General features: G+C 39.5%; 1 protein-coding gene across 3 annotated transcripts in view; it reads right to left on the reverse strand.

The window, feature by feature from the left end:
• The window catches only part of LOC308068644 (mitogen-activated protein kinase kinase kinase 20-like), a 71,070-nt gene that overhangs the window by 25,302 nt on the left and 32,363 nt on the right, over positions 1–13,405 (reverse strand). For all 3 annotated transcript variants that reach the window (XM_080399591.1, XM_080399589.1, XM_080399590.1), the window contains exons 4-8: positions 9,435–9,536; positions 8,602–8,667; positions 7,606–7,634; positions 7,364–7,501; positions 1,263–1,349 (exon numbers count right to left, since the gene is read on the reverse strand). In XM_080399591.1, coding sequence (XP_080255717.1) covers positions 1,263–1,349; positions 7,364–7,501; positions 7,606–7,634; positions 8,602–8,667; positions 9,435–9,536 — 422 coding nt within the window. The remainder of the gene's footprint in view (positions 1–1,262; positions 1,350–7,363; positions 7,502–7,605; positions 7,635–8,601; positions 8,668–9,434; positions 9,537–13,405) is intronic.

Raw genomic sequence — 13,405 nt, forward strand, 5'->3', positions numbered from 1 at the left:
ATGGTATGCACAGGAAACAAATGCTGTTGATGGAAGGCTTTATAGTTTGTCCTTCAAAATGCTGTATGAGGCTTTTCCTAAACTAGGAGAAGGAGCCTCTTTGTGCCTCCTGCTCTGATAAACGCTGTAGAAGACCACATTCATAATCTTCACACTGTTAGTGCAGCATTTCCAACTAATTGGTATATCACAGCATCTCTCACCAGAATTAATACAGTCCTCAAATAGAAGGGGGGGCGAGAAAAAAAAAAAAGAGGGGATAAAAAACACCAACAAAAAAAAATTAAACTAAGAGGAGGAAACCTAACTCCTCTGTTTAACTCTGAAGCATTTTGAGAAACAGTTTATGTAGAATAATAGGAACCTGTATTGTACAGCCACTGCCTCGCCATTGTAATGTTTCCCAAGCTTCTGCTGTGTCTAGATAGAGGAGGTTTCATCTTTGTGGAGGATTTCCATGCTTGTCTGTGTGTGGTACAGTCACAACTTTAAATGTTTTTTAAATGTAGTTACTGTCTTTGATATCAAGGGACTATGTGTTCAGATATACGCTCACATGTCCAACTAACTGAAAGCCTCAATTTGTGTGAAGAAGAAAAGCGAGGCTGGGGACACTGTACAAACGGTGTTTACACCACTGAAGTGCTTTTGAAATGGAAAGACTCTGCATGAGGAGGCTTGCAGCTATGCCACAGCCTTGCCGATACCAGTGAGAAGCTCATCTTCAATGTAGTGTTGAACGTAGGTGGCAAAACTGTAATTTCTCTCTTTTTTTAAAACTATTTTTTCTTCTTTTATTTTTGAAATTTTCATCTAAGCGGCAGTTTCTTGTACTATAGTGACTCCTGCTGGGAGAGTTAAGTTGAAGTAGCTGAAGGTCTCTTACAGATATATCAACTCCCGGCCAGTAAAAAGATGTCCTAAACGCAGGAGATGGAGTTAAACTGTTCCCCTACCTTGGACGCAATGGCTTCTTTCATCACTAAGAACAAACCCCTAGGTTTTACAATTGAGACTGAGAAACTAGTACAGTACTTGTACAATTTTTGATCTACAGCATCACGACGTGAAGCTGCAACAATTAGATGTAAAGGGTCCATTCATGAGGAATAACATCACTTTGACCCTTTGTGTTAGCTCCTACTGCTAATCTTTCCATACGCGTGAACTTACTTTCAATTTGAAGAAGATGAAAAAGTCTTTTGCAAAACCCCAATACTGTTTTCTGATCTATGTACCTGAATGTAGAAACGTAGTCTTACCTCGTTTTTTTCCACTACAAGCCAAGCTACTTGTAATCCTTCCAAGCCTTTAAAGGGGACCTCCCTTGTTAGCATCTCCCAGAGAACCTGGAACAGAAAAAAAGAAAAGAATTTTTATTTCTGTACTTTGTATTTTAAATACATTATTAAACCTTGATATAGCACTATTCTGTATCCAATTATCAGGCAACCAGTTTCCATTTGCAGGAACTTGGACCAGTGTTTGTATGCAAGATCCTCTCACTAAATTAATTTGAATGTTTCTGCTTTTTCCTCTACAGAAAAGCAGAGATGAAAAACTGGATTGTGTGGGGTCTAATGCCTGCAATTTTGTGAGAGCCATGGAAAATGCTTTTTAGTTTCTTTGTACACTATAAAGTCCACATTTGGCAGTTGAGACTTGGGAAGACAATGAACTCCTCCTCTCCTTCTCAGTCCCAACTAGACACATCTTTGCTTTGTAGGCATTTTGCATTTAAAAATATTTCTATACGATTGCAACTATGCTTCTCAGTAGTCAGAATATGACCCAAAAGGTATTTTGCTCCTGCGATAGCCTATGAAAATACTAAACATAATTTTGCAAGTGAAACTGTAATTGTTTATCTCCAATTATGTGATTACGTTAAACTAAACATACACAGCATATAGAAAATTACTCTGTTCTCCTTGGTATCTTATAGATGCACTGTCCTTAGATATAGAAAGATCTCATAAGTTTGCATGCTTTTAGCCTTCTAATAACACAGTACCCGAGAATCTAAGCTGTTCAGTAGAAAAGAGTTTGGCATCACCAAAAAAGCTTCAAGCCAATGAATCCAACTAGTTTTTCTACCATAGGGGCTACATATTGGAACCAAATTAAGAGGCCCTTTGTACCTTCACTTGTGTATATGTTTTATTTTTCCTTGTCTTTTTTTTTTTTTTAATCAGAACCTTCATATACATAGCTTGTTACAATTATCTACATACAAACTTTTTCTTCTGCTCATATACCACGTGTAACAACAACAAAGACATCGTTTACGTAGGATCTGACCAAATGCATTAAGATCTTTATGCAAGTCTCTGTATTCAAGTATCTACATCCTCACTATTTGGGTTAGTTCCCAGGCTTATTCCAGCTACATCATTTTGAATGTATTCTGGCCAACTATGAAGTTAATTAGAAAGAAAATGTGAGAATATCAGCAGATGCAGCTCAAGCAGAAACAATGCATGGAAGCAGAGTTGGGCATTTAATCAAGTGAACAGGGTAGTCCATCAATAGACCTATTTGAATGGTTCTGCTAGAGTCAGAACACTGATTAGTAAAGGTAAGGATATCTTGGAAAAATAAGTAAAAAGAGAGTTTTCATGGGAATAAGTAATATTTGGGAAAAGCTATCACAAAGGTATTCAAAGGCACCTCAATTTGTAATTCCAATTATCACCGCTGTACTGGTAGAGAAGGAAACTTAATGGCAAGAGAAGGAAATAACTTAGCAGTCCCATATACTTCAGACAAAAAATGCAGCGTACAAAACAGCCAGTTTAAAACAAAAGCCCCTGGGCCAAATTCAACATGAAGTTGAGCAGCCTTGCAGAGCCACCTCATCGGTACAGCTGTACCATGAAGCCACAGAGAAAAAACTCAAGTTTGCCCATCAGATGGAAGATGTATTTAGATACTGCTCTAAGTAAAGAACATAATGAAATACATGTTAAATGTCTCCAAGAGCCCTGAGCTGGAAAACTCTGCTACCTTTCTTTCAGAAGACTGTAAATTTTAAGGGTTGTCTCGTTTCACTCATGCATGTACATTTGTGCAGAACATTTTGCACTGAATTCCTTTATCATGACACCTTTAGTGTTTATTTCCACTGCTGGTACGGATCACTGCCTTCCTAAACTAGCAGTGCTATCATAAAACACTTCAAGACATAAAACAGAGTTCAAGAGAAAAACAACAATCTGACACAATACACCTTATTTTTACTCATAGTAGAAGAAAGTAAAAGATAGAAAAGTGGGATGTCAGAAATCCTTGTATTTATTTACACAGGTTTAGAAAATGATCTAAACCAATGCACATTCAGGCCAATGGTATACATAAAGCCTTTCCTTCCAAAGGGGACAAGTCTCTATCTTCAGTTTTATAGGACCTTCAGCCCCATCTCATGGATTAGCTACCCTGAGTCATCAGATAAGGACTGATAACTGCATTATCAGTCTTTTAAAAAGCAGCAAATGGGTTATCTTCTGCATTCCCATTTGTCTCTTCCCGTCCCCAGGGTCATTCAGCAGCAGAAAGAAAGAAGCCTGACTTACCCTGGCCTCTTTATTGTGAGATACATTCTCTTCATTTTCAGAACTGGCTCCCCAGCTCACCTCATATGGAAATCAATCTATCTTCCATTTCTGGTGTAATTTAATTGAGACTGACATGGTTCACTTCCCCTCCCATCTCTGATGGTGAGCATCACCTGCTTTCCTGATCACATCACTTCTCTGTGATGACAGACAGCAGGTGCTCACAGAGAAACAGTCAAGCTAGATATAATGATGGAAAACAAAGCAAGATCATTTAATATAGTGGTTTGTAACCTGTAGCCTCTGAAGATGTTGGGCTCTTCTTTGCATACAGAGAAACAGAAAAAGGAGAGACAAATGTATGAATGCTCATCCTATACATGAAGCTTAGAATAAGAACTATATGGTCTTCAGAAAAAGCTCACACACTTATTTCTGTAAGCTCAGCTGCGCATTTCAGTTCATATCTTCTCAACTATGTGACAACAACCAAAAGGAAAAAACCCAAAACAACAAAACCCCTACATCCCCAACCCAGTGCAAAGCTGAAGATTCAAAGTGCCATATAGGATAAGGAACATCCAAATGAGTAATTTGAGAAAAAGCAAACAGTCTGAACTTCTTCACTGAAAAAAACCAAATGTTTTCTCTTGGTAGGGAAGTGTTCACAGATGAGGGTCAGGAGCCACAATTAAGAGAAGTACAGCATAAGCAGAAAGTGTTGTACTCTTACAGGTACTGCCCTTAGGCATGAAAATTAGGTCAGTCCTCTCTGCATTGATCCAAGTGGAAGTTAAAGATCTCATAATTCTTTTCAAAAAGAGCAAGGGATAACCCCTGGAGCTGGCCAACATTCCCTCTATAAATAACATATGTCCTCATAGTTAGAGCAATGTATGAACTATTGCTAGGAGCATAACAGCTGCTACATTTAACGGCAGTCTCTATGCTACCAACAGACAATTAATGGCTTTACTTTTTTATTCTTTTAAGTGTTAAAATAATTCAGCTACATCACATAAGCTTTCTACGATTAAACACACTTATACTGATACACAAATACGCACTGCAAAAATTTTTGCCAGGGTAACACATTCTAAGCATATATCTTCATGATTTCAAAACAGCTTTTAGAGTGAACATTGTCATCCCACATACACTTTCATGTCTGGAAGAGATGCGAGGAATCATTTTTGAGCAACACACAGAGCAACATATAAGTCAATTTCTGGCTTGATGACTTGCAACACTTGATATCTTGTTTAGAGTATAGGCTTGAAAATGGATAAAAATCACAGCATGGCTGAAGGGAAGCGCAAGATCTCCTGGAACATTTAACTTCAGCATTTCATGGCAGTATTATAAATTGTTTACTATATATCTCAGAGAGAATATATGGACCTCTTTAACCACCTATGAAAAGCAGGACAAGCTAATCTGAACATTAGCCATAAACAGGGATGCAACTGTTCACAAAGAGGAAAACTCTTTACAGCGGAGGAGCAACTCTGACCGATAAGGCTGCAGAAAGCCTTTGACACTTCATGGAAAAAAGCTCTCGCACACCTTAAGCAGAATATTTAAAATCACAGAGTGGTTTGTGGAAAGAAAAGCCAGTCAGGGGGAAAAAAAAAAAAAAAACAACAGCAGAAAAGAAATTAAAGAAAACCATGGGGAAGGCAACAAATATTGCAAACAGAGTATCTATTCCTAGCATCTTACTAGTTTACATTTGAAAGGATTCTGTTCTTTGTTAACAAGACTTTAACTGAAGAAAAGCAGATTTGTCTCTCTAGCACAAAAGCTGCTGGCAAGTGTTACACTTTGAAAAGGGATTTTTAAATTCTGTTTTTATAGATGATAATGATTTGAAAAGACAAAAACACCCTTTCTAAGATTTTTTGTTTTCAGTCTCCTAGCTAATTCTCTGACAGTCTTACACTTATTATTGGGAGACTCCATCTTTCAATGTTATATTCGGACAATTTCTTGCTGGAATAACCCCATTATGTCAGTAATTTCATCAACACAGAACTTGGGCCAATGCCATTCTTCATTTTTATGCCTGTAACTCCACTCTGAAAACAATGGTGTTCCAAGACTGGAGTTATAAAAAGAAATTCATTCCTAAGTGCTTATGAATTCATAAGCTTCCACCCACAGTAGAGCACATTAGCTCAAAAACAACATATTAAAAAATGAGGGTCATGTATTATTAGGCATACTAAAGTAGCAATATACACCCGTAACCACATTAAAATATTCTGGTAACACCGAACAGTTTTCATATGGAGGGTAGTTGAGTAGTTGAGTTTTACCTCCAAGCACAGAACAGTCAAAGGACCTTTACTTTTTGGACGAGGAAAAATAAGACTGTGTGACATACTGTTCCCAAGGCTCTGGTAATACTTGACATGATAAGATACTAAACAATTTCTTACCTTCTCCCACTTCTACAATGCTCCTTAAAGTCAATTCACACCAAGATGACTACGGAAGCGGTTTGAGCTCTAAGACCATGTCTGGAATTTCTTCTCTAACCTTTCTGCTCTGTTTTGAAACGGGAATGTCTCCCTTCAGTGGATAATATGTAATTGCTTCCAGTAACAGTTTACAGTAACATTTACATTTGTTAGCTTATGTTCCGTTACTGTTTTGTGACCTAGTTCAGTTAAAGCAAGCAAGGATTTTGGATCTGCCAATATAGGCTTTTTCTTCCTCCTTGCAAATCTTCAGCCTTTCATTTGTCAGCGATGCCACATCATCTCTCATCTATTTTTTCACTATGAACAACTGACTGGAAAAAGGTTAAGTCATCTTCCATTAGGACATCAGCTTAACTACGTATAGCCATAGGTGCTAGCTTAAAACCATAGTGCCTCCCTCACATCTGTCTCCTCTCACCACTCAAAGAAAAAGAGGCAATACTTGACAGGTACTGAAAGAATTCCTCATTCTGCCACCAACCCTTGTATCCACAACCAAAAACGGTCAATACACGGCTATGCATGGAAACTACAAACCCACTTCCTTCCCCCCCCAAAGTATTCATTCCTGTTCTTTGCCAGAGAAAGGCTATGGCACTAGGCACACAACTGGTCTGACCAGTACGGCTATTTCTAGCCTATTTTGTATTACACAGCATAACACAGCAAAACCAAATTAGAGTTTAACTGTGGACAGAGAGAAATAATTCACATTACTGTACCTGCAAACCTGAGATTCTGATGAACTTTGATTGTTCCCCCTTCAGAAAAATGGCAAAGCAATGCTGGCCTTTTCTATATTTTCAGATGGGACCTGTACCTCCACAAAAGGCACAGTCTCTATTCTCACAGCTAATGACAGCAGGGTCATTTAAACGATTAAGCATGGAGAAGTGGCTAACTTTTTAATATAAAATAAGCAATGCTCCCATTTTACGGAAAGTGGAACCCTAATCATTTCATCCTGTTTACACCTATTGCAAAACAGGCTTCTCCTCTGTTCCACCAAAAAACAAAAGCAGAGGTTCATGATGCAGATTGTTCAGTGGCTCCTCCAACCCTTCAGGCATAAGCTGAATACTTTCGGAAAAGCATGCACTTCCCACACTGGCATGCTGCTAATCTAATCAGATAAGGATCTTGCTAAACATGCAAGACATTGTTCTCCCTATAATTTTCAAACATATAATTATAAATTATGGGTCAATCTTGAAAGCAAGCATGGTATTTTTTGTCATCCTTATGTAGAATTGTTCTTGCATCACTCTAATTCCATCACACTAGAGAACTGCTACTACACATAGGGAAATGAGAGGTACTCACTACTCCATATGAATATGTGTCACATGTTTCAGACACTGGGAGACTTTGGATAACTTCTGGGGCCATCCATGGAAAAGTGCCCACTAATGACATGTGTGTTGTATGTGAGTGGAACCTTGAGGCACCAAAGTCACAGATCTGGCAAAAAAAAATAAAAAAATAAACAGATATTAGAGTATCAACCTCGTTCATTAGGCATCAAAACAAGTAGCAGCATGTCTCTACAAATGAAGTGTTCATACCTTTAACACGCCATCAGCAGCTATAACAACTGAAAATGAAAAAACAATAGGTTACAAGAATGCTATTAAAAATAAACACAACACACTTTTACAGCAAAAGACTGCTTTTTGTCAAGAAAATGATCTTATGGTGAGCCAGCACCTGAACATGCACACATGCACAATTGCCCTGGTTTCCTTGAGAAGCTTTAGAGAAGATCTGCTGACCTGCAAGCCTCTGAACAAACGCAAAACCTTTCAGGCCTTACTGAGTTCAAAGGCAGCAACACAGCTATAGATAAAACACAGATAAACTCCATTCTCCCCAATCTAGTTAGGCTTAACAAGAAGCTCTCTGAAAGTTTCATTAATAAAAAGAGAAATCTTTCAAGTGAGGTGAGATCTAGACTCTTCTTGACTTATCTCCCTGTGTGCATTATTAAAATCTGTGTCCCTCCTACCCCACTACTATTACTAGTGAAAATTTCAGTTAAAAGGCAATGTTCAGCAAATTTCAGAAATGGTTGTCAACTGCCAAGTACAGACTAACCAGTGCAGCTCCACACTGAGTGCATATTACTCAACAGCATGAGTATCTATGTGTCAAACGTCAAAACAGGCCCCAGTAAAGGTAAGATTTTCAGGTAAGAAATAACAGACCTTATCCAGTCTATTGTGTCTGGTGTCTGCCAGCCTTTTCTGGTACTCAACCTTTCCAAATAGAAAAAGGAAGTGAGGAGTGTCCAGGCAATGCCTGACAGCTGCTAAGCTGGGTACAATCATGGTCAGCAAGACACAACTTGAAAGAGCCCTCCACAGCGCTCTAACTGTAATGAAGCTTAGAGAGGCTCAGGATGGGGAGGAGGGAACAGGCTCTTCTGTGCCTCAACATATGTAGCTTGATGAGAGCCAAGGTGTGTGTTAGTACTGCTTGTTCACAAAGCTGAGGTATAGATTTAAAGGCTACGTTAACAGGTAACAGCAAATGCAAAGCGTTTCAGTGTTTTGCTACTTTACCATTCCTGGACTTCAGATCTCTGTGGATTACTTTGACTGGAGCTTCCATGTGTAAATAGTGCATTCCTACACAAAACAAGGGAGCAATCCAGTTAGGCAGGCTGAGTGTGGCCATCACGTATCAGCAGTCATGTGTTCTGGTTGCCATTAACTGTACTCACTACAAGCTGGCATACCTGTATGCCATATTGATATGCTGCAGGAGAAGCAAAGTTTCCCATAATCTGAGTAAAAAACACTAAGCAAAGCTCATCTATCTCTCAGAGCATGTATATGGGTATTTTAATGGCTTTTAATGTCATACTTTGTTATTTTTTCTAAGGTGGTGTCCACACAGGGAAGCCAAGATACGAGTTTACTCTTTGTTCATTAGTTTACACTAATTCTTGTGCAGTCACAGAGAACACAAAAGATGAAACAGTTTGTTCTGCATTACTATATGAGGAATTTCAGTATGTTTGCTGAGAGTAAGTCCTTAGCTTTCTTAAACGTCCCAATTCCAATCAAATGTAAGGATAATTATGCACTTTACTTCATAATTACTCTATATCAGCAGAATTATCCTCTTGGGACTCAGGGGCAAACCAGAAGTAAAATTGGCTCATAGAAGCCATTTTCACTCCAGAAATTGGTTTCCTAATAACCCAGGAACGTATTAAAAAGCACAGTGAATAGGGTTTGCTTTTTTTATGTACATTTGGTTAGTTTGGGGGTTTTTTATTGATTTGAATAAGAAAGTATATGAAGTCAGAAAAGCCTTCCTAAGGAAAGCATCTCCAGCTGTACACTTTGCTGGCTGTGTAGGACAGTAATGCACCGCTTCTCTGGCTTACCTTTAGCTATGTCAGTTGCCCAGGTCATGATATGATCCATATCCATCTCTTCACTTTTGTTACTATTAATGTAATCGAACAGTGAGCCAGCAGAAGCATACTCTGTTAAAAAACAACAACAAACTCACTCACATGACATTTTAAAACACTGCATCTAAATTGAAAGATCTAATGGAAATTCTGCCAGTTCAGAAAGCAGTCAGCCTCTGGCTTAATGACAAAGAATTTGGGTTCAGCAGCTAATATTATTATTACAGTAGTAGAAGAGTCATAGTCTGTTCTGATTATCCCAACACAGATACAGTCTACTGCTACAGGTAAACAAACAAAAAAGGTACAATTATGTATAACAATAGGCATTAAAATGAAAAGGCATTAGAAAGGTCTGGTGTCTAGAAAGCTCAGGCAAAGCAATTCAAATTCCAGAGCAAAAAGTTCTGGATGCTCCTTGTTCAGGATCAACAGACCTTTTTCTTAACTTCTCTCAAGTACACCTACAGAAACCCACAGCAGGATTACATGGATATAAACAAGGGATTTTTTGGCCTGTTGGTGTTTGCAAGTGTGGCAGATGGAATCCAGCCCAACTGTCAGAGCTCATGGGGCTGAGAGCTGGAATAACAAGCTAGTTACACCTACATGCATTTGGGTGTGAAACTGGAGACAACTAAAACCTCCATAACACCACTTTCATATAAACTGAACTTCTGGCATATCTAAACTGGCTGCTCCTGATCAGAAGAACAGTTAATGGATGAGAATTTTGTGGTATCAAAACCTGTTTCCAAAGACAGAGGATATGCCCCACTGGTGAGCAGTACTGCATATAAATCATGCCCCATAACAAAGGATGATTTTTTAATATTTTTTTTAAGCAAAACTAGGTGTTATATATGTAATATTCTGTTAGGAAGAAAGGGTTTGCAAGTAGAAAGGGAAATTAAAATTTTATTTTCCTATTTCCATGGAGGAACAGAGTAGCAGATCAAATCATTTGTTCATGAAAAACATGGAATGATGAAACTAGAGATCTGACCCTGAGGTAAGCAGGCCAGATTTCCATGTGCTGCAGGTCACATTCAGCAATCTAAAGGCTGTAGCTCCTCTGCTTAGTATTTATTAAATAAGCTTTATGCTTGTTTAGTATTCATTCATGTTTCACCGAAAAAACAAGAGAAGGTTGGTCAGTTGAAGCAGCTGACACGTTTTCTTCTATCTGGTGGCCAAGACAGAGTGGGCACATGCCACCCAGTATAGCCCATGTAGCACAAAGACCAGGGGGATGCAAGAAGCAACTTTAAGTTTTTCATCAGTCTCTCCCAAGGGTATTCGGCATGCTTCTCAGGCAGAATTTAACAACTATTTGCGAGACTCCCAAAATCTTCATACCTAAGGTGGCAAAGCAGCTGGCATTTGAAATGCTCAATTTCAGCTATTTCAAAGCAGCCACAAAATCATCCCCTCTAAGAGTACATCAAATATATCCAAATTGTGGTTAATAATATTAATGATTGATACGTGACAGACTAAATGCATAAAAAATAAATATTGGTCCTTATCAAGGAAATCAAAACCATTGGGAGATTGCTGTGTGGGGAAGGAAGCTCTGGGACAAAACTGCTCTGCAGTCTAGAACATGGTAGGTCATATGAAAAGATTCTGGCGCTAAATGGAAGGAAAGAGGGAGAAAACTGGAACTCCCTTGAAAGTAAACACTCAAGCAGCAAGTTAGGTTCAGGACCTGCTGCTGAAAGGAGCCACTGCAGGAGACAGAAATGTTGCTTCTGATGTCACCAAAAGAGGAGTAAGCTGCTGACCTGCACATTTCCTCAATTAAAACATGAGCTTTTTTTACCCATGATGTCATCATCTGTCTTATAAATGGATTCTTCAGGAATAGGTTGGCTGCACGCTTTGCATGCCTTTACAATGCATAACTTGAGCTACCAGAGTCAGGGACAACGCAGCTCCCCGAGCCCTTTGCCACTCCGTGTGAACAGAGGCAAGCAAGTGTCAATCAACAAAGCTCAGTCCTTTAGTATTTCTTCCATGTATTTATCGTGCCACAGGTTTTTACTAGGAGCCTACAGATTTGGAAATCATATCACGACAATAATTTTCTGTCAATAATGGAAAAGAGGTATTTGCTTTAGAAAGAAATGCTCTGAATGCCTGACTGGACCCACCCTGCGATGGGCTGTGGGATGCACCACACGCTTCTGTGCAGACAGGGGTCACAGGCTCTGAAAACCTTTTGGGAGGTGGCAGCTGCGGTCAAAAACCAGATCTGAAAGCTAGACATCAAGACCGCTGTTGACAGAGACAGCCAGTCACACCTAGAATGACGTGATCCACGTTAGCAGCTCACCAGGCAGGATGATCAGTTAGAACACTGACATACATCCCAGCAGGGAAACGTGTTTTGACTGCAGATGCAGCCTTTCGCAGAGAACTCTCTGACAGTCCCACGCAAGCTGTTATGTGCAGTGAACGCCTGGTACATGCCAATGCTTGGCTGAATGCCCTCTCATCTCCATCACTCTGAAGAAATATTAGTTCCTCGGGATTTCTTCTTGTTTGAGATTTTCCCTTGTAAGAAATGGATCTCTGACTAAACATGGGATTAAGTCTGCAACACTGAAGGCCATCCAGAAGATCATGGAGTGAAAAACTTTCTAAAAGGTCTTTCAAGTGCAATTAACATTTCTTCTCTCAGTAGCCATTCTCTCATTTGAAAATAGTGTGGGAAAACAGAGCCTTGCTTCCCTTCCAACCCACGGGACTGCAGTCTCCTTGGAAGCTGCAGGGAGAACCAATGCAGTTTGTTAAAGCTTTTTTCTTTAGCCAGGGTGGAATCAGAGCTCCCCAAGTAACAAAGTGGTTGGACTACACAGCACAGTCTTTTTCTCACAGATGGTTAGAGTCCCCATTCCCAATGACATAATGAACTACTTCAGCGGCTTTCTGTCCTGTGACTGGCAAGCAGGTCAAATGTCTTTTGAACATTAACCTTCTGTGAGACCAAACTGAGGCCTTTCTGACACAGACATCACCCTGCGTTGTTGATTACATATCTCCTTTGTTACTCTGCTTGCTGGTCGACACTTATTACTCTTATGTTATAAATTATAGTAAAATTACATGACTTGATTTACTAGCTTTATAAAATTTTTAGTGCTTTGAGAAGGTATTCAAGTTCCTGCCTATATGCTGTCACTAGTGCATCCTCCGAGTGGCATAGACTGTGGTCACCTATGCCCCTCTGGAGTACTGGTTGCAACACCGTGACCTCCAGTAGGCTGATGCTCCGTAAGTAAAGCTCCCCATGCTCTGAACAGCGCAGTATTGCAGATGTGCTCCCACCGGATTACACTGCCATCTACTGTGATAACTGGATGTCTAAGAGACAGGTAGAAATAACTGAATTTTCACAGATTCTCTCCACCATCCGAGAACCAGTAAAAACCTGAATGGCAGTGTTTCAAACTGGTATTACACTGTGCCACGTGCAAAGACTACTCTTCACATAACACTCTTTGAAGTGTTACAGACATGCCAAAACATGTCTCCTAATCCACGCTTTCATGGTTTTTACCTCTCCAAACATGTGTTTCAGCAGATGGTAGATTTCTTTGCTTAGGGTTTATTTTCTACTGCTATCTTACCTAGTTTCTCCCATACAGGAAAGGGACTAATTACATTATCTGGGTTTTTTTGTATCTGGACCAACTCCCAAGGGAGCTTAAAACGGTGATAGAAAAAAATACACCAAACCCACTCAAACTCCAAAGATCCCAAAACCCAACAAAACCACAAAAGCCAACCTCTGCATAATTCCGAGAACACGAGAACGAATGAAGCCTAGTTTCCAGTTGAATAAATGGAGTTGTCTTATGGTGTCTAATAAACCACTATTTCAAGCTCTTCCCACAGCTGGGAAGTTCCCAGTGCAGATTCTCCTGTTTTCAATA

Source organism: Falco punctatus (assembly GCF_963210335.1).
Source record: "Falco punctatus genome assembly, chromosome: 8".
NCBI classification, from domain to species: domain Eukaryota; kingdom Metazoa; phylum Chordata; class Aves; order Falconiformes; family Falconidae; genus Falco; species Falco punctatus.